This window comes from Salvia hispanica, chromosome 5, assembly GCF_029641045.1.
Source record: "Salvia hispanica isolate PSC_SH4W2 chromosome 5, Shi_PSC_v1, whole genome shotgun sequence".
In the NCBI taxonomy this organism is placed as follows: domain Eukaryota; kingdom Viridiplantae; phylum Streptophyta; class Magnoliopsida; order Lamiales; family Lamiaceae; genus Salvia; species Salvia hispanica.
In genome coordinates this window covers 18,166,186-18,187,665 of record NC_142696.1, presented here as the reverse complement: position 1 = coordinate 18,187,665, position 21,480 = coordinate 18,166,186, and the positions used below count along the sequence as shown (strand labels likewise).

General features: G+C 37.3%; 2 protein-coding genes across 2 annotated transcripts; both read left to right on the top strand.

Moving 5' to 3' along the window:
• The first annotated feature begins 4,758 nt into the window (after nucleotides 1-4,758).
• Nucleotides 4,759-12,731, top strand: LOC125188288 (ABC transporter G family member 35-like). The gene is made up of 22 exons (XM_048085061.2): nucleotides 4,759-5,377; nucleotides 6,264-6,473; nucleotides 6,587-6,671; nucleotides 6,811-6,970; nucleotides 7,136-7,212; nucleotides 7,309-7,362; nucleotides 7,682-7,772; nucleotides 8,179-8,480; nucleotides 8,551-9,149; nucleotides 9,230-9,390; nucleotides 9,463-9,572; nucleotides 9,640-9,793; nucleotides 9,874-10,026; nucleotides 10,100-10,251; nucleotides 10,323-10,655; nucleotides 10,736-11,026; nucleotides 11,097-11,180; nucleotides 11,246-11,379; nucleotides 11,444-11,671; nucleotides 11,744-11,915; nucleotides 12,014-12,268; nucleotides 12,346-12,731. Exons 1-22 carry the CDS (start codon nucleotides 5,016-5,018, stop codon nucleotides 12,622-12,624), a joined length of 4,446 nt encoding a protein of 1,481 aa, XP_047941018.1. The 5' UTR covers nucleotides 4,759-5,015; the 3' UTR covers nucleotides 12,625-12,731.
• Nucleotides 12,732-16,833: 4,102 nt separating this feature from the next.
• LOC125188835 (NADP-dependent malic enzyme, chloroplastic-like) lies at nucleotides 16,834-21,436 on the top strand. The gene is made up of 20 exons (XM_048085895.2): nucleotides 16,834-17,075; nucleotides 17,283-17,560; nucleotides 17,813-17,933; nucleotides 18,014-18,088; nucleotides 18,228-18,379; nucleotides 18,470-18,575; nucleotides 18,677-18,742; nucleotides 18,966-19,061; nucleotides 19,160-19,231; nucleotides 19,326-19,409; nucleotides 19,532-19,630; nucleotides 19,881-19,928; nucleotides 20,022-20,075; nucleotides 20,158-20,256; nucleotides 20,355-20,444; nucleotides 20,535-20,612; nucleotides 20,701-20,775; nucleotides 20,843-20,933; nucleotides 21,003-21,131; nucleotides 21,219-21,436. The coding sequence occupies exons 1-20, from the start codon at nucleotides 17,046-17,048 to the stop codon at nucleotides 21,305-21,307; spliced, it is 1,932 nt and encodes a 643-aa protein (XP_047941852.1). The 5' UTR covers nucleotides 16,834-17,045; the 3' UTR covers nucleotides 21,308-21,436.
• Nucleotides 21,437-21,480: the final 44 nt, after the last annotated feature.

The following is a 21,480-nucleotide window of genomic DNA, read 5'->3' as shown; positions in this document are numbered from 1 at the left end:
GTGGTTTATGGATAATATGGCCGACATCATGTATACGTGTATAATCTTGCACAACGTGATTGTCGCCGACGAAGGACCTGATGCGGGAAATTGGTTCGACCCTGAAACCCCGGGAAGCTCAACCGCAAGTAGTTTGCCTCGAAGGGGAGTGCATCCGTCTTTGCAAGAGCGGTTGTCTATTCAGGCAAGGACACGTGATTTTACCGCCCACGCCCAACTCCAGGAGGATCTAATGGAGCACATTTGGGCAAAATTTGGCAATTGTTAGATGATCGTCACTAGAGAACTCTTTCTTCTGCTTATTTGCCTCCATTTTTTTGTGATTTCGATTTAAGTGTGCAATTTGTAATTTCTAGTTTTTTAAATTATGTCTTTTTTTATTTTTATTTTTTTAGGTATTTAAATTATAATTTTATTTTATTTAATGAAGTGTGTTTTATTATTAATTGAATTTGTTGGAAATAAAAATAAAAAATTAAATTGAATGAATTGTTAAGGGATGAGATGGTTAAGAGATGGAGGGATGCGGGTTTTATCTCTTAGTTAAGAGATGAGCTGAAAAGTACAGTGGGCCCATAAATAGTTAAGAGATGAGATGGTTAAGGGATGAATAAGAGATAGGGATGCGGATGGTCTAAGGGCATTTCGCTCTTCCCAGTATTTCATAATTACATTTCATTAATATAAATAAATGAGTTATAAGAATATTGTAAAAAAAATTATTAAAATATTTATAATTTTTATATAAACATAATACCAATAAATTATAAATACTAGAAATTATAATACACATATTATCATCGAATGTTTTAATGATAAACAAATATTTTTTATTCTTCAATTATTTTTCTCAAGAAATACTAATAAAGATTAAAGTATATAGTAGTAATATATAAAAATTATTTTCCCAACACTCTTTTAAAACTAATTTATACTAGGAATATATAAAAATTCTTATTACTATAGTATTATCATCAGTAAAAATGGCGAACGACAAGAGGGAGAAGACGACAACCAACCCCCATTTTCAAACTGTTTTCAACTTCTCAAAAGTGTGAAATCATGGAAAGACCGGAATGCCCTTGGAGTGGCATTTTGGAAAAATAATGAGGAAAAGAAGGGCATGAAATATCATAAATAATGAAAAAAGATTTTAAATGATATTATACCCATACGTAGAGGCATCTGATGCATTTTACAAAACATGGTATCTCCAACGTATTATTAGCTATACATAGGGACTAATTTTATAATTCACTCAAATCAATTAACCAAGAACGAGGTATAGCAATGAAGATTGTTACACGTCCTGACGTGGAAGTGTGGTAGGCCAACTAGTAGTAATCACTATTGTCACACTCAAGACGTCAACATTCCTTTAAGTTTATCTCACTCAAAATATCATTTTTTCTATATGAAAATAAATCTCTCTCTCCTTCTCTCTCCTTGTTAAAATATCATCCTTTTAAAATTTTGTGCATCTTACGAATGTAAATATATTGAGTGCGATAGATGGAAAACTATAATTCAGATTTTGTACATGATTCTGTCGGGTTTTTTTTGGCAGGATGTGCTGACAGGGTCAATCAACCAACTCATAATTGACAATTCTGCAACTTGATCATCTTTGAATTCGTACACCATTTCTGAAGATTATTTAATTGGGGAATTTCTTAATTAGTTTACCTATTAGTATAATTATTTTGATCAAAGAGTGTACGTAGTACGTAGATTATTTAATTGGGGAATTTCTTAGTTAGTGTAATATTTAGTATTTAATGGATAAATTAATAACAATAATGCTAATATAAATTTATATTTAATTGCCACTTTGTTATCCTTTTTTCTCGACAATCACACTACACGGATAAGGCAGTAGCTAGCCGTGCCAGTACCACAAAGTAAAACAAACAAGAAAAAATAAAAAAAATAACCAAGAAAATAACAAGAGTCCAAATAAAATAATAAAGTGCCAACAAGAAGAAAGTTCAATAACAACGGTTAACAAGTTGGAGAATCATTGAAGTCTTCAATATAGTATCTATCCATGCAAATTTATGGAGGTCCAAAACCGAATTGGCCCTACTACCCCGGCCGCCAAATTTTAAAAGAAACATAATACTACTACTACTAGTATTTATTTTGTTATATCAAAAGTAGGTATTGGTAAATTTAGAAAAACAGGTTTTACAAGAGATGATTTTTTTTTATGAACTTATTTCAGAAATTATTAACTACTAAGTCTACTATAAAAGCGTACACCCTGATAATGTGAAATAATGGGACAAGAGAGTTTATGCAACTACTTCATGATAAATTAGGGAGGAGTTTATGTTTGTTGATCAAACTTTTATGTGGTGATGCATTAGTTGTCTTTCACGAGACGAGTCTTTATTTTAAATCTGCGGTGTAGTCTTGCAGATGTCCTAAAGAGATCAGAAAGATGAAGAAAGCATAAAAAGTGAACTAACAAGTTCAATGCTAACTCAAAATAGAAAGAAAGGTAGTACAAGAAAATAGTCTTAATGATAACTTAAAATAAATCCTAATTTAGGTAATGGAATAATTTTTTTGGTTTGCACCATAGCATAACCAGATCACTTTAAAATTTTTGATTTATTACATTCAAACCCAAATTATTGTAGATTTATCAAAATTTTATTTATGCAATTAAAAATTTTAAATCCTAAAAATTAAAAATTACATAATTAAAATCCTAAAATTTTTTAATTACATCCGTGGAAATTAAAGAAGATTAGTTCGATGGCGACTGTTGGTTGGGGTTGGGGGTATCCCCAATTGCTGTCGGAGGGTTTGTATCATCCAATGGTGAGCATCTTTTTGCTCGGTAGTCATCCAAGACGTATTGGCGTTATTCAAAATGGCCCATAACGTGTTGGGGTTTGGAGGCATTGCAGGGGTGGACGGGGCACAAAGAGAGCGGGAGCCGGCGGTTCGGCTAGGGTCGCGGCACGATGGCGGTTGGCCGTCGCCGTTTTCCTTCCCGACGGACGCCGTTGGAAACCGCTCGGGCCGGCGTCGGAGCTATCCAAGTGAGCTCCGGCAAGCTGGCTTGCCAACTCGTTCTCGCCGAAGTCGAATAGCGACCTGACCTTTTGTAGGAGGAGCCGGAGGAGGATTGGACGCCTCCCTTATATTTCGAAAGATGACACATCTTCTGTCAAGTGTTGAGATGCTTGAATGGTTTGTAATGCATTGTTTGGTAGGCCGAAATGGCGGCAGTGATGATGTCGACCTTGTTGGTGCCGCTCCCTGCCGACCATTGTTCCTCAAGGTAATACCCTTGGAACTTTTGAATTTCTTCGTTAGCTCTTCCGACGACATTGCGCACCATACTCAGAGCGCTCCACCGTTCTAGTCGGTCGGCTGGCATTGTACCGGCGAGTGACGTGGAACCAAAACCTGTCCCTGCTTTGGTTAACGCCTACCTCCGGATCTTCTGAGATCGCGACATATGCATCGAATATCTTCTCCATCTTGAGTGGAGTGTACGGGGTGGGTGCAGACGTTGGGGTCACCGGCACTGCCATGGGTACGGAAATGGACACCACGACCGTTGCGACTACCGGAATTTGGGATAACGGTTGTGTCTCGAGCCGCTCCCTGCCAAGCTGTGTTCGGGTGCCCACCCGTATTGCCCATCGGGGGCATTTTGCATGTCCACCTGGTAAGGCCGGTAGCCACCCGGAATTTGCGAGCCTTGGGTAAGAGGAAGGGGCGAGAAATTCATATCCGGCAAGGGGAATGGCGACCACCGAATCAATCGTGGTTCCATCTATGGGAGTTGGATGGGTGTTAGCGGGAGCCGCTGGAGGGGTATTCGCCAGACATTTTTGCAAGAAAGAAAGAGCGAGAATTTAGAGAAAATGTGATTGAGAGAGTTGTTGGTGTAGTGTGATTTTTTGTGTTGAAATAGGAGATATTTATATATGAAAATGTGAAATTTGAGGTAAAAATAATGAAAAATAAATTAAAAGTGGAAAAACAGATATATTTTATTGGGAAGTGAAAAATTTTTATTTAAATATGAACAATTCAGAATTTTGAATTTAAAAAAAATGAAAAATGCCAAGGCATTGCCGTAGGTGAATCGCGTTGCGCCATGTCGGCGTGCTCGTTGGCAAGAGCATGTTCGTGTCGTCGGCAAGAGCACAGGGGTGCTTGCCGCGCCGACGGCACGGCACCTACTCGTTGCAACGAACAGCGCTAGCGCTGATGGATGCTCTAATGATCCCTTGCTCTTCAAATATCACAATTTATCATAGTTATTTTGTTTAGATTAAAACATGTCTCTAGTAAGTATTATTCCCATCGTCCGTTATTAATTGACTTAAGTTTGCTCAGTTCGGATTTTGAAATATAATAAGAAAAATTGATAGTAAAAATTTGTAAATGTGTGTTCTACCTTTATAAGTTTCATTTGTCCACTATAAATAGTTTTATTGGTGGACGACACGATTTTATTATAAAATTGGTAAAATATGGAAGAAAAGTAAGTAGGAAAGAGAAAGAGAAAATATCGATAAAGTAAGAAAGAAAAAAAACGAAGAGCGAGTAATTAAACATACAAGTAAGTGTGCAGATGATTAAGATTCATCAAAATCTTATCGCTAAACTTGTTTTCATATCACAATCTGACACAAGATTTTTCAATAGTACTGTATAAAATAAGATAAGAGCCCCACCCACCACCACCCACCCCCACCCACATTATAAAAGGCCACAAACTCTGCTTCTAAAACACAAACCTTTGTAAATCATCACCTCTCAAACTCTCCAAAGACTTATTCACACATTTCCAAAAACTGATTTTGGAAACAATCAAAGTTAATCTACCAACCCAAAACACTACCCTTTTTATCCCTTTTCAACTCTCACCAAACCCTCATTCTACTCAATATTCTCCCCATTTTCATCTCTTTCACACATTATTCTTGATCCAATTTTTTTTGCAACGACAATTTTTCTTCATTTCTTGACACAATAGACAAGAAATGGAGGATAGAATGAGGCGTTCGGGGCGGCAAACGAGCCGCAGCGCCAGCCGGAGGATGGTGGAGGAGGTGTTTGCCGGCTCCACCGCGTCGAGGAGGCAGAGCGTTAGGGCGGACGAGGACGAGGAGGCCCTGCGATGGGCGGCGCTCGAGAAGCTCCCGACATACGATAGGCTGAGGAAAACCGTGTTGAAATCGTTCATGGAGGCGCCGAGTCAAGGGAGAGTTAAGGTTGTTCACAAAGAGATTGATGTGAGAAAAATGGACATGAATGAGAAGCAAGAATTCATTGACAGATTCTTCAAAGTTGCTGAGGAAGATAATGAGAAGTTCTTGACAAAGTTTAGAGATCGCATTGAGAAGTAAGTTTCATCTTTCATTCATGCACACCGCAAATAGGAGTCCTGTTATGTTTTTCTATTTTGGTTCGTCAGTAAATTAGAGTTCCAGACCTTCTGGTCCCAACTAACTTTTTGTCATCCATTTTTCTTAATGTTTCATAAAACTCGTGCCAAAAAAATGACACTCCTAATCACGGATTGAAGGGGGTGATTAGTATTTTAATTGATTCAAGGAACTTGTCAAATTTTATTGACTTGGTCCTGTTTTGGATTTTACTATGTGCATGAGTTTGACTTGTTATTTTGTTATTGTAATTTGTTGCTTTTGTCATGAAACCTTGCTTATGGTACTATTTTGTTTTTAGTTTTTATCAAGTTGTCACGCGTCGTTTTTTATTAATAGTCAGACGCTGTAGCTAAGATGATTGTAGTGGGTGTTTGAAAACGAAGGCTAAACAAATATGCATTTTCTTAAAAAAGTATAAGTTGATATTTTCTTTGTATGTTCGGTAAATTGCATCTACTAATAATTTTATTAATTAATTTAAAATTAATAAAATTATACAATGACGAAATGCTGTTCAACCAATCAATTGTTCACGGTCGAACTGGACTATTTATCCGGTTCAACCAAGTACAAGTTCACCGTCGAACTAGACGGGCCAGTCCGACTTCTAAAACAATGCCTTCAATGTTCTACTTATGTATGTAAAAACTAAGAATAAGGACTTCAAATTAAAGTATGAGGAGTTCAAATTAAAGAATAAGGACTTGAAATTAAAGCAGACTTTAAAGTGATACCATGCGTACAAATCTGAAAACTTTCACACCACATGATCAAATCAGTTAATGCTTAATAGTGTTGCATAAATGCAATTAATTTGTTAATAATCTTGTGATTACACAGGGTCGGAATTTCCCTACCTACTGTTGAAGTGAGATTCGAACACTTGACTGTGGAGGCGGACTGCTTCGTCGGAGATCGGGCGCTTCCAACGCTGATCAACACGGCGCGCAACATCGGCGAGACGGCGTTAGGCTGCATAGGAATTAGGCTGGCTCAGAAAACTAAACTCACTATACTAAAAGACGTCTCAGGCATCATAAAGCCTTCTAGGTAAATTTTTGTAAAAAGAAAATACTACTACTTATATAATTTAATTTAGTTTGTTAATTAGTAATAGTGGCAAATTGAAATTCGCAAGTAAATGATTAATTTTGGCTGGACAGGATGACCCTTTTACTAGGGCCACCATCTTCAGGGAAAACAACTCTTTTGTTGGCTCTGGCAGGAAAATTGGACCCAGCTTTGAAGGTTTGATTTTTCAATGACATGTCATTTATATATTGTTCACACGTATTTAATTATTGGTGCAAGTAGGCTTACCTGTTTTGTACCAAATCTTGAGACTTAATTAATTAAATTCTATTGACTTTATTATGAAAATAAACAGACAAGGGGAGAAATCACATACAATGGGCATCTGCTAGATGAATTTGTACCTCAAAAAACATCAGCATACATTAGCCAAAATGATGTTCATGTAGGAGAAATGACTGTCAAAGAAACCCTAGATTTCTCGGCAAGATGCCAAGGGGTCGGATCTCGATACGGTATATCTTTTACCTGCCCGCAGTAGTTAATTGTAATTTTATATATTTATTGAATTTGTTATCAATAATTTTGGGGGACCTAATTAAAATATGGAAATATTATGCTTATGAAATTATTATGCCACTATAGTGTATTTAGGATTTAATATTGAAATTATTAAACAGAACTTTTGACTGAGCTTGCAAGAAGGGAAAGGGAAGCAGGTATTTTTCCTGAGGCAGAAGTTGACTTGTTTATGAAGGTAATTAAAAATATAAGCTTAGCTAAGCAGTTGGTACTAAATGTTAGCTTAACTAATTTTTTGTGAATTATTAAATTAGTTTCAAATTTTTAACAGGCAACTGCTATGGAAGGTGTAGAGAGCAGCCTTATTACAGACTACACTTTAAGAGTAAGGACTCAAATTTCTTAAGAAATAAATTGATGGTGCCATGATTTATTCTCCGTTAAAAATCTTGTTTTTTATTCTGTCTATTAAAACTAGTTTTTATCTATTTAATGTAAATTTTCTCTAATAAAAATGTATCTTATTTTTCACTAATAATATTTTAACTACTACTTATTATTTTCTCTAATCTATTTTATTTGACTAATTTTATACTTGTATCATTCACTATTTTTCTTGGCAGAGTAATATTTTATGGTGTAACGGGAAAACAATATTATTAATGATTTCCTTATATTTTAATACTATATTCGAATAAATGCAGATATTAGGACTAGACGTTTGCAGGGACACAATTGTTGGAGATGAGATGATGAGAGGAATATCTGGAGGCCAAAAGAAACGTGTCACAACAGGTTTACTAATATTGTTATAACTTTTAGTAGGAGTATTTGTTTTAGAATTAACATTTGCTGTAAAATTTAGTGGAGGAAGAGTAACATGTAGACTTAATAGTAATTTATGATATGACTGTCTATAAATTCAAGGTCTACTTTAGTGAAATTATAAAAAACAAAAAAGAATGTGATCATTGTGGGAAAAGGTTTGTCCTAATAAACGCATTTGTTGACAAAATCCACTAGTGAGATTACCAAATCATTAGAAGTTGACATATTAACACATCTCATTATGTTTTTCTTTCCCATTAAATCTTACCTAACACTACCTAAGAAGAGACTCCGTCAACTGATAAGAAATTCTTTACTATTCTTGGTAATGGGCATACTTTTGGGCCTTACTCAAAGCCTTCTACCATTACAGGAGAGATGATTGTTGGCCCAACAAAGACACTCTTCATGGATGAGATATCCACAGGCCTAGACAGCTCCACAACATTTCAAATTGTCAAATGTTTGCAACAAATTGTGCACCTAACTGAGGCCACCATCTTCATGTCCCTCCTCCAGCCGGCCCCCGAGACGTTCGATCTATTCGACGACATCGTCCTCCTCTCCGAAGGCCAGATCGTGTACCAAGGCCCAAGAGAACATGTAGTTGAGTTCTTTGAGAGTTGTGGCTTCAAATGCCCTGAGAGAAAAGGCACTGCTGATTTCTTACAAGAGGTATTACCTTATTCCAATCCTTTGTTTTAATTATAAAAAAACACACATTTAAAATCAAATTTTGCAATAGGTGACATCAAGAAAAGACCAAGAGCAATACTGGGCAGACAAGCACAGACCATACAGTTATATCCCGGTGAGCGAGTTTGTGAGGAGGTTCAAGCGCTTCCACGCGGGACTACGCCTTGAAAACGAGCTCTCGGTCCCGTACGACAAAAGCAGAAGCCACAGCGCCGCCCTGGTGTTCAAAAAATACTCAGTCCCAATGATGGAGCTACTCAAGGCCAACTTTGACAAGGAGTGGCTCCTCATTAAACGCAACTCGTTCGTCTACGTCTTCAAGACGGTCCAGATCTTCATCGTGGCCATCATCACCTCCACACTATTCCTGAGGACTCAGATGCACACCAGGAACGAGGACGACGCCTCAACCTACATTGGCGCCCTGTTGTTTAGCATGATCTGCAACACCTTCAACGGCTTCGCAGAGCTGTCTCTCGCCATACAGAGGCTTCCGGTCTTCTACAAACAGAGAGACCTTCTCTTCCACCCTGCTTGGACTTATACTCTCCCAAACTTTCTCCTCAGAATCCCTATATCCTTGTTCGAGGCCGTGGTTTGGACGCTTACAACGTATTACACAATCGGATTCGCCCCACAAGCGGCCATGTGAGTTCACTCACACTGACTACATGCCATCCATGCCTAATCTTGCAGCCTAAATAAATGAACATTATTTTTCTCCTCAGATTCTTCAAGCAGTTGATTCTCACCTTCGTCATCCAGCAGATGGCTGCAGGGATATTCAGGCTGACTGCAGGGCTGTGCAGAACCATGATCATTGCCAACACGGGAGGCGCCCTCACTCTCCTCCTCGTGTTCCTTGTAGGCGGCTTCATCCTCCCCAAAGGTTGGAAACATCCATCACCACCTCTGGCTCCTGTCATGTATAAATACAACTAAACTTTTCTTTGTTTTCCAGACAAGATTCCTGACTGGTGGGGATGGGCGTATTGGTGTTCGCCTCTCTCGTACGCATACAACGCCATTACTGTAAACGAGATGTTCGCTCCCAGATGGATGAACCAAGCGGTATAATTATTTTTTTTTTGGACTTATTAAATATCATGAAGCTAACATGTTTGTGGTGCAAATGCAGGCGTCAGACGGGATCACGCCATTAGGCATAGCGGTTTTGAACAACTTCAACATCTTCCCGGATAAAAACTGGTATTGGATTGGATTTGGAGCTCTTGTCGGATTCACGTTGCTCTTCAACATTCTATTCACATTCTCACTCATGTATCTCAACCGTAAGTTGTGGGATTCGCGTTTTGTAGCGCCTATACTTATAAATGTCGCGACTCATTCTCTTTGCGTTCGATACCAACAGCTCTTGGGAAGCCACAGGCTATAATATCTAAGGAGCAAGCAAGGGAGATGGAAGAGGAGTTGATTGGAACTAATGCACCGAGACTCAGGCCAACCAGGTCGAAAAATGACTCTTTCCCCCGAGCCTTGTCGACAAGAGATGGAAACAAAACTTGTAAGATCACATTAATCTATCTACTAGTAGCAAAGTAACATAGTTTGCTTATAAAGTTTTTTCATTATGTCAGTTGAAATGACGATGCAACGGATGAGTAGTGGTTCGTTAAATAGGAACGACGACTTAAACCTTGGTATGGCGCCAAAGAGGGGAATGGTGCTCCCGTTCACCCCTCTATCCATGTCCTTCGACAGTGTAAACTATTTTGTCGACATGCCACCGGTAAGGATTCTAAAATTTGAACTGTTTTTTTATTTACTCGAGACAACTAAAACATGCCTTCGATCGTGCAGGAAATGAGGGAACAAGGAGTCACCGAGGATAGGCTACAGTTGCTACGTGATGTAACCGGGGCGTTCAGGCCTGGAGTGCTGACGGCCTTAATGGGAGTGAGCGGAGCAGGTAAAACGACGCTGATGGACGTTCTAGCTGGCAGAAAAACCGGCGGTTACATTGAAGGTGACATCATGATATCCGGATTTCCCAAGAAAAAAGAAACATTTGCAAGAATCTCTGGATACTGTGAACAAACCGACATACATTCGCCTCAAGTTACCATCCATGAATCTCTCATCTACTCGGCCTTCCTCCGTCTCCCTAAAGAAGTCTCCAAGGAGCAGAAGATGGTGAGCTCATGTTTCTTACTGGCTGACAAATATAAATGTTACTACTCATTTGTAGATTTTAATTTGATATTTTGTGTTAGGCCTTCATTGATCAAGTTATGGATCTTGTTGAGTTGGAGAATCTCAAGGACGCCATTGTAGGCATCCCCGGGATAACAGGGCTATCGACAGAGCAGAGGAAACGACTGACCATCGCGGTTGAGCTAGTTGCGAATCCTTCGATTATATTCATGGATGAGCCCACTTCTGGGCTTGATGCAAGAGCTGCTGCCATTGTTATGAGAACTGTGAGAAACACAGTTGACACTGGGAGAACTGTTGTTTGCACCATCCACCAACCTAGTATTGATATTTTTGAATCTTTTGATGAGGTAACATACACATTTTTCATCCTCTTAAATTCAACCATTTACTAAAACTATCTTTGTTTCTTGAAATCAGTTGCTTCTCATGAAGAGAGGAGGCCAGGTTATCTATGCAGGGCCGTTAGGCCGCCATTCGCAGAAAATCATCGACTACTTTGAGGTATTCAAACATATTAGTACAAAAATGAAAAATGTATGATTCTTATCGAACGTACGAAATTGCAGGCGGTTCCGGGAGTTCCGAAGATCAAAGACAAGTACAATCCAGCAACATGGATGCTGGAAGCGAGCTCAATCGCGACAGAATCCCGACTAGGAATGGATTTTGCAGACTACTACAAAACCACAGAGTTATATGAGTAAGTAAAATATATGCTAATTTTTTGCAAACCGTCATATTTGTGATCTAACTAATTTATACAGGAGAAACAAGGCATTGGTGAAGGAGCTGAGCACGCCGGCTCCAGGCGCGCATGACTTGCACTTTGAAACAGAGTTCTCACAGTCAAGTTGGGTGCAGTTTAAGTCCTGCCTCTGGAAACAATGGTGGACTTACTGGAGAAGCCCCGATTACAACCTCGTCCGCTACTTCTTCACCCTCGCTTGCGCCCTCCTTGTTGGCACCGTCTTCTGGAGAGTCGGCCACAAAAAGTCCGTTTCGTTTTTCTTCACTTTCCATTCAACTAATGTTTTTCATATCCTGACATGGTATTTCGTCAACAGGGATAGCGACTCGGATCTATTGACAGTCATCGGGGCTATGTACGCCTCAGTCTTGTTTGTCGGAATAAACAACTGCTCAACGGTTCAGCCCATTGTTGCCATCGAAAGAACAGTTTTCTACAGAGAGAGGGCTGCAGGAATGTACTCTGCCTTACCTTATGCCCTGTCTCAGGTAAAACTATTTGAAATACGAATCCATGCTGGCAGACAATATCAGACTAATGTGCAGTTGACGATCCTCTAACATATATGTCATGGACTTTCGTTCAGGTGATCGTAGAAATACCATATGTGCTCATCCAGACAACCTACTACACCTTGATCGTGTACGCCATGGTGAGCTTCGAATGGACATTCGCGAAATTCTTCTGGTTCTATTTCGTCACTCTCTTCTCCTTCCTCTACTTCACCTACTACGGCATGATGACCGTCTCCATCACACCCAACCACCAAGTTGCAGCCATCTTTGCAGCCGCATTCTACGCCCTCTTCAACTTATTCTCGGGCTTCTTCGTCCCAAGACCGGTAAGTCCAGCTAAACCCCTCACCGTTATTGCAATGCTGTGTTTTACTATCTCTAGCTCTTTGTTTTGTGTCATCAGAAAATTCCCAAATGGTGGGTGTGGTACTACTGGATCTGCCCGGTGGCGTGGACCGTGTACGGCCTAATCATCGGACAGTATGGAGATGTGACCAAAACTATAACGGTGGCAGGAAACAATGGACCAACATCACCTATGATCAAGGATTATATTCAAGATCATTTTGGGTATGATCCTGATTTTAAAGGCCCGGTTGCTACAGTTTTGGTTGGTTTTGCAGTTTTCTTTGCTTTCATGTATGCTTACTGCATCAAGAATCTCAATTTCCAGATGAGGTAGAGCTAAAGGTAGATATACAGGAGTATCAAATGTGAATTATTTGTAGATATATATTTTTGAACGCATATGGATAATATATAAAAGTAGTGCTACATGCAATTTTGTGAGCATGGACTTACTCAATACTCCATACCATAGAATATATATTGAATATCATAATTTGTAGTATTATGTAATCCTTATTTCCCCTATTAATGAGAAAAATTATTTGGGTCACATTGTTTATCATTTATTAATATTGATAAAATTCACAAAAATACTTCCTTTATCCCTTATCCCTTATTAAGTGATGTGTTTCTTTTCAACATGAAATTTAAGAAAAATTGTGTTTAGTTAGTTAAGTAGACAGAGAATAAAACATAAGAGATATTAAAATTGTTGTTTTTTGACAATAATAGAAATAAGTGACTTACCATGGGATGCACATATTGGAGTTATGGTGAATCATGCATACAGAAGACTTGCATATACAAATAATCAAACGAGCGGATCTATTTGACTAATTATGAGATTAATTTATTCACATGTTAAACATACAATTGCATATAAGAACGCAATTAATTCACGCATAAGTAGTTAAACCCTAATTCATGAATTCCTATAGTTTGAAATTTACTGAACTGATTACTTAGAGAATCGAAGATTGTTTACTACGTTTCCACGTGAAGTTCTTCATAATTTCTTTCATAAGAGAGGAAAATTTTTGAAATCCCCGATCTTGGAATGTTTGAAAATTATGAATGATTCACTCTTTATCTTCTGTCAAGACTCTTTTATATAGACTTATTGTGCGTTAGATTAGGGATCCATGGAGGTTGAAATTGAGTCAAGCCTATTTACTCTTTTGCTAATTAAATTGAGTTCCAATTTAGTTCAAGACCAAACAGAATATTATTATTAGTCACTATAGTAAAAATAGTATTGATTGCATGTTCGATCCCAAGTTACATATAATCTGGGTTTTTCTCTTTAATTTATTATTTCTCGTGTTTAAAATATAAATAGGCATTAATTAATTTAAGTATGCTATGTGACTTAAATTAATTAATATTACTCCCTTTGTCCCTAAAAATATGTCTTTTATTTCCATTTTCGTCCATCACACAAAATTTATCACATTTCACTTTGACCATTTTTTACATTGAACTCTATATTCTACTAACTCATTCTCACTCATATTCATTATAAAATTAATATAAAAAAAGTAGAACTCACATTCCGCTAACTTTTTCAATCCACTTTTAATTATATTTATTAAAACTCGTGCCAGATTAACAAATTACAAATTTTAAAGGTAGGGGGGAGTATTTTTTTTCTAGAGTTGCCTAATTTAAAAAACATTATTTATGCTAGAGAGAAATTATCTTGGAAGCCTTTAGTATCTTCAAAATAAAGAGCGTGATTATGCTAGAGATAAAAAATACTACTAATAAGCTAAGAATTCTTAATTGGGTGGATGAGAAGTATTAGGTGACAAATGTAAAAAATAAATGGTACTAGTATTATTTTCAATTCTATAAAAAAAATTATTATTGAAGAAAACACTATTTTTCTTCTTTTCAATTAAAATAAATAAATTTTAATATCATTTTTAACTCAATACAATATTATTATGAATGAAGATTAAATCATTTTCTTTTTCTTTCATATCAAAATCAAATACAATTTCATTTTTAATTTACTTTAAAATTACTATTAATGAAACTAATCTTAATTTTTTTCCTTTTCTTTTTCTTTCAAATCAAAATCAAATTCAATTATCCTTTTAATTTAATACTCCATCCGTTTAAAAAAAACTCAATTATGGACGATACGAGTTTTAATAAAAAATTGGTAAAGTAAAAGCGAAGGAGAAAAAATAGGTAAAGTAAGAGAGATGGAGGAAAAAAGTAGATAAAGTATGAGAGATAAACTTTCCATTTATAGAAATAAGACTATTTTTTGTGTATATCCCCAAATGGTAAAATGAAACTATTTTTCATGGACGAATGGAGTACAAAATTATTATTAATGAAAAATAGTTTCATTTTACTATTTTTGTCGTGGACCTCATATTCCATTAACTCATTCGTACTCACATTTTTTTTTGTAAAACTAATACAGTAATACTCCCTCCGTTCTCTAATAATTGCTCACTTTGGTTCCGGCACGTGTTTTAATAAATGTAATGAAAAGTATGTTGAAAAAGTTAGTGGAATATGGTCCTATTTTTATATATCACTTTTATAATAAAATGTGAGTGAAATGAGTTTGTGGAATGTATTTACTTAGTAACATTTATGGTAAAAGGTGAGTGGACAACTAATGAAGGACGAACGAAAATGGCAAAAGTGGACAATTAACTGAGGACGAATGGAGTATATAAAAGTAGGATTCACATGCTACTAGTTTTTCAACCTACTTTTTATTAAATTTCTTAATATTTGTGCTGGGTTAAATAGGACTATTAGGGATGGATGGAGTAAATAAGCTGGAGGCTCGTTAATGTACAAATTGATGTCCTTCAAAACTTCACTAATATATACTCGATGCGATAATACCGCAAGTGTGCAAGTGTAATTTATCCGTAATAAGAATATGCTTTTTCTACACAAAGGCAATCATAGGAATTTTCAACATCGCCTGCCACGTGAATGTCATGCAAGTTGACTGTGGTCCATGTTCCTCTTTTTTGAATATTATGGTTCCTACATGCATTTGCATATAATTGGAGTAAAATGAATTTACATTCCATCCATTTATAAGTGAGATGGAAGAAAATTGATTTGGTAATTCAATTTTGATCTTCTTCTTTCAATCTTCTGTAGTAATTATTATAGTAATATTATTGGTATAAAGGGGAATCAAACTTTTTTATCCATTTATTTTGGGCCATTGTGGTGATGTTGCTAGGGTGGAGTACACAATGCACTACTGTATACATAGATACTTTGAAAATGAATGTTGAAGTAAACATCAAAGATTGAAAATATTTGTAAGTTCTATATTTCATGATAAATTTGACACTACAACAAATTGTACCAAATTATTTTTGAAGGAAGTAGCTGACTAATTTTTTGTTCAAGCATCTCCATTGCAAGTATACAACTGTACAATATTAAATTTTCCAAATTTGTTGGATAATACTTTTCTATTTAAATTGTTTGGAAGGCTCAATATAAAATAGACAAATAGTAGTAATAAATTTCCGTCTCATTCTTAGTCTCAGATGTCATAATGAAACTAGATTACATGAGATATTGTTTTATGTAGCAAGTAGAATGAAAAAAAAATAGTGGAATACTATTATATTAATGTGAAAAAAGAAATTTTTTTCCAAAAAAAATGTGACAATTTTTTTTGGAACAAATTGAATTAATTTTTTTTTTACAAAATGCAACATACTATATTCTTTCTTGACCTCTCCACGTTATTATACTACTCCCTCCGTCCCCAAATAATATGCATTTTGGGTTCAATACGGGTTTTAATGTAAAATTGGTAAAGTAAGAGAAATTTATAGAGAAAAAGTAATTAAAGTATTGTTAGTTGAGAATGAGTCCCAAGTCATTAGAGAGAAAAGACGTTCCAAAATTATAAAGTGCATATTCTTGTGGGACGGACTAAAAAAGAAAGAGTTCATGTTCTTTTGCGACGGAGGGAGTAATATATTTCTTATTTTCTTTTACTTAAGTTATTTAACACAAGTATTTATTGTTAGAAACTTACTCCATTCGTCCAAAAAAATAGAACACTATTATCATTTTTGGCCGTCCACAAAAAATAATAACCCTACACATTATTCCATTAACACTATTTTTCTTTTATTTTTTTTCCTTTTCTCTTACTTTTTTTTCTTTTCTCTTACTTTCCCCAAAATTTGCTACACTTTGACCCGACACGGGTTTTAAGAAATGTAATGGAGAGTGAGTTGAAAAAGTTGGTGGGATGTGGGTCCTACTTTTAAAGTATTAGTTTTATAATAAAATGTGAGTAGGAATAAGTTAGTGGAATATGGGGTCCACTACCAAAAATGGTAAAAGTGAAGTGTATCAAATTTTCAGGGACGGACCGAAATAGTAATATGTATCAAATTTTCAGGGACAAAGGTAGTATAAATTAAAATCTGTGGCATACACAAATTGCTCTAATTTTTGTTGACGGGGAGTACGATGGAATGCGTGTAAATATTGTGGAAATTGGGTTTCATTTACATTTGAAGAAACAGTGGAGTAATAGAAGCATACTTCATAGTAATAAATGTAGCGCTGGTTCCCTGATACAGAGCAATATCGACAAGGGAGAGCGATAGCCGATAAAATAGAGAGAAGGTGTGAGATCACGTTAAAATTAGCAGCCCACTCCACTCTCTTTTTCTCCTTCTCTTTCCTCCCATATTCACCTTCTCTACACTCATCACTCACCTCAATTCTTCCGCCGCCATGTTTTCCTTCAATGGGACCTCTTTTCTGGTAATTCCGCACCAAATTCATCTCCTTCGATTCCTTATTTTTTTTAGCTATTTAATTTTTTGGTTTGATGCTAATTTGAAATGGAAATTGTTTTGATATTCTTCCAATTATGCTCAATTCAACGGAAAAGACTCCATTTTTATCTTCTACTGTACTTCATTTCTTGATCCTTGAATCTGGAGCTGGAAATTTTTCATTATGTTGCAGAACAATACTCTGTCATGTGGCGTGTCGAAGCAATCTTCACAGAGGAAGATATCAGCTCCAAGTGTGGTGGTAGCTTCTGTGAGCTCAAATGGCATTCCTGCAGACCGAAACGTCAGCGTTTTGGTGAGAGATAATGCTCCCTCCTCATCACCTTCGCAGTCGCGGGTGACGGAGATTGAACCGGCATCTACCGTTGGCGGCGGCGTGGAAGATGTTTACGGCGAGGATACCGCCACCGAGGATCAGTACATCACCCCTTGGACTCTCACTGTAGCTAGGTGATCCATCATCATATACTCACCATTTTGAACAATGTATTCATTGATAATATGAGAATATGTGTTTGTAAATTATGTTGATCCTACTCATGTGCATAAATTGAGAATTGATAATGTGGCTTGAGCTTGCAGTTTTCTTTGTTGGCTAGTTAATCGTTAGTGTTTCGATGAATATGATGAGTGTGGGACTATCGCATTGCTCTGAGTTTCTCTATATGTATGTTTCTGTGATCTCGCTTCTTTGCTCTCCAGTGGATATCCATTGTTGCGCGACCCACACTACAACAAAGGCCTCGCCTTTACAGTGAAAGAAAGGGATGCCCACTTTTTACGTGGCCTTCTCCCGCCTGTGGTTGTAAGCCAAGAGCTCCAGGTTAGTATAGTAGACTTCTCTGAGTTCTTTTGTAAAGATCCCCTTGAGTTTTGGTCATCTATCTCTCTTCATTTGAGTAGGTTAAGAAAATGATGGCCAACATGCGACAGTATCAAGTGCCATTGCAGAGGTACATGGCTATGATGGATCTTCAGGTAGTTAACAGATACACATCAGCTGTGGTGATTCGAATGGCATAGATTTTTAAAAATTTTCCAACTGCTTTTGTTTTTGCAATGAGACAATCATCCTTGCATAGGTGTGGTCATGTTTAATCTCTTTCGTGCTATTCAGGAGAGAAATGAAAGACTGTTTTATAAACTTCTCATTGAAAACGTCGAGGAGCTGCTTCCCGTAGTCTACACCCCGACTGTTGGTGAAGCATGCCAAAAGTACGGGAGTATTTTCCGGCAGCCCCAGGGTCTCTTCATCAGTCTGAAAGAAAAGTACGTTTCGTCTGACTAATAGCATACAAGGTTGCTGTTCGGAGGTTCTGTTGTGAGCTTTTTCACTGGTGACTGGTTGCAACTTTACAGGGGAAGGATTCTTGAGGTATTGAGAAATTGGCCTGAGAAGAAGATTCAAGTTATTGTGGTGACGGATGGTGAGCGGATTTTGGGTCTTGGAGATCTTGGCTGCCAGGTAACTCAATCGTGACTGTGTTTCATGCCCATGCTATATATATTATTACAAATATTTGCATATGATTTGTTTTGAATCTTGATATTGTTTAATTTTACCAGGGTATGGGGATACCCGTTGGGAAGCTTTCATTGTATTCAGCCCTTGGTGGCATTCGTCCATCTGCTGTAAGTATCTGGCTATTCACACACACACAAACACACATATGTATATATTTCAGCTGTCATATCCAAGAAAAAAAAGCTCGAACTATTTTTCGATACAGTAACATGTACCTCAAATTTGAAATGATGACTGATAATTTAGTCTCAAGTAATGACTCAGGGTCTCTTTATGCAACTTGTGATTAATGAATGTGTCGTTATTGAGGGTCTGCTCTTATCCTTTCAGTGCTTGCCCGTAACCATTGATGTGGGGACGAACAATGAGCAGTTGTTGAATGATGAATTCTATATCGGACTGAGGAGAAGGCGTGCAACTGGAAAGGTTAACAATCATAAATGATCACGCCACCTTCTTGGAATAAAATTTTGAAGCAACAATACGTTTTCCACTAACTTGATGTTATTTATCTTCACAAGCAGGAGTATGCTGAGCTTCTAGACGAGTTTATGAATGCAGTGAAGCAGAACTACGGAGAAAAAGTCCTAATCCAGGTTTGGTCCCACTTTTTATAAGTGAAGCCGTGTTAACCAATTTGTTCAATAGTTCTGATTCTTAACGATTTCTTTCCTTATGAGGAATGCACAGTTTGAAGATTTTGCAAACCACAATGCTTTTGATCTTCTTGCTAAATATGGAACTACCCATCTCGTTTTTAATGACGATATTCAGGTAACTGCATAGTCATTTCTTGCCTTTTTATTGTCTTTATATTCCTCTTTTGTCATCCATCAATCACTGTTAGTTTTCACATATTCTGTTTTCTTTTCTTTTTTCTATCTTTTCTGTATCAGGGCACGGCATCTGTGGTCCTTTCCGGGCTCATAACAGCGCTGAATTTAGTCGGGGGCACCTTGTCCGATCATAGGTTCTTATTCCTTGGAGCTGGAGAGGTGTGTTTTCGTTATAAACTCAGTATCATTTCCTATGATCTACCAAAGTTATGTTAGTATAAGCAGATCGTTAGTGCTATTAAGCTTTGATTATGATATCAGCAAAATTCATACATGTAAACTGCATATTTTTGCTAAACGCGTCCTAGATTTTGTACCACGTGACGATCACATGCCATTTTTTGTCCTTGATTGTTAATTCTTCGATTTTGTTTGACATAATATGGTTTTTTGCCTACAATTATTGCAGGCTGGCACTGGTATTGCAGAGCTCATAGCTCTTGAAATATCAAAACAGGTACAATAATTGACGAGCATTTGTACTTTAGAATGATTTGTCGTACGGTAATTTGTTGGAATTTATGCATGCACGTCCCCTTATCACACGCAGACAAATGTTCCCGTGGAAGAGGCTCGCAAGAAGATCTTTCTCGTCGACTCAAAGGTATCGTAGTTCTCAATAGTTCCCTTTGGCACCACTGTTTCTTTTTTTTTGTTCATTTATAGAACCCCAAATTCTTTTTTAGGGTTTGATTGTTAAATCTCGTGTTGAGACGCTTCAACATTTTAAAAGGCCGTGGGCACATGAACACGAACCTGTCAGAACTTTGTTAGATGCTGTGAAGGTGCAAAATCTCTCTCTCTCTCTCCTTATCTGCATTCGTATCTACGCGACCATATGCATCCTCGACTGCTGAATATCTTATATGTCACGTTCTGATAGGTCATCAAGCCGACAATATTGATAGGATCGTCAGGAGCAGGAAGAACCTTCACAAAAGAAGTGGTCGAAGCAATGTCTGCCTTCAATGAGGTATGTAATCTGATCTGGATCCCGACTTCATAAAGTCAGTAATAAATAACGCGCACTCACATTACAAAATTTCTCTTCTATCATTTCCAGAAACCCGTCATTCTCTCTTTGTCAAACCCAACCTCACAGTCCGAGTGTACGGCTGAGGAAGCTTATACATGGAGCGAGGTGATGAGTCACCTCTCGCCTTTGATATAAATTCTTTCGTCTCGTGCGATCAATTCTACTTATTCCTCCTCGTTCATTTCTCATCCAGGGCCGAGCCATTTTCGCTAGTGGGAGCCCTTTTAGCCCGGTTGAATATAATGGCAAATTTTATGCATCCGGCCAGGTTCAGGATCAACCAAATGTTATTCTTTAATTTCACACTAATCTTAGCTTTAAATTTCTCCAAACAGGCAAATAATGCCTACATCTTTCCCGGACTTGGTCTCGGTTTGATAATCTCTGGTGCCATCCGTGTTCACGATGATATGCTTCTCGCAGCTTGTAAGTTCCTATGAATTATACTAATTTTAGATATCACTTTACTTATTCGTTCGTGTTTTCTGCAAACAGCGGAAGCATTAGCCGAACAGGTTAGCCAAGAGAACTTAGACAAAGGGCTCATATATCCGCCATTTTCGAACATCAGGAAGATTTCAGCCCAGATCGCGGCCAGAGTAGCAGCGAAAGCCTATGAACTCGGTAAATATCTTTATTCAGCAAACACATTCTAAATCAAACTACTCGGAGCTGAGAAAAAAGTAATACGACCTTTTCTTTACCGCACAGGTTTGGCGACTCGTCTGCCTCAGCCAGAGAACCTCGAAAAATATGCAGAGAGCTGTATGTACAGCCCCAACTACCGCAACTACCGTTAAGCTGGACTGCTATTTTTATCTTTTTGTATTGCATTTTCGCCTTCGTTTTCATTTTCGTTTTCGTTTTCTTTCTTGATCACGAACGATGAATTCGGTGAATTTCATGCATGAGTTGGGATTTTAGTACAAGGTGAAATTGTTGTGTTACTCAAAATATGAAATTGTGCTTTCAT

What these genes read in the sequence shown, in the direction of transcription:
- LOC125188288 (XM_048085061.2), top strand. Translation starts at nt 5,016, where the DNA reads ATGGAGGATAGAATGAGGCGTTCGGGGCGGCAAACGAGCCGCAGCGCC. An exon ending in AAGAGATGGAAACAAAACTT is followed by an intron (nt 10,027 to 10,099) that starts GTAAGATCACAT and finishes TCATTATGTCAG; the next exon opens with TTGAAATGACGATGCAACGG. An exon ending in ATTTTGTCGACATGCCACCG is followed by an intron (nt 10,252 to 10,322) that starts GTAAGGATTCTA and finishes TCGATCGTGCAG; the next exon opens with GAAATGAGGGAACAAGGAGT.
- LOC125188835 (XM_048085895.2), top strand. Translation starts at nt 17,046, where the DNA reads ATGTTTTCCTTCAATGGGACCTCTTTTCTG. An exon ending in TCAATGGGACCTCTTTTCTG is followed by an intron (nt 17,076 to 17,282) that starts GTAATTCCGCAC and finishes ATTATGTTGCAG; the next exon opens with AACAATACTCTGTCATGTGG. An exon ending in TTGTAAGCCAAGAGCTCCAG is followed by an intron (nt 17,934 to 18,013) that starts GTTAGTATAGTA and finishes TCATTTGAGTAG; the next exon opens with GTTAAGAAAATGATGGCCAA.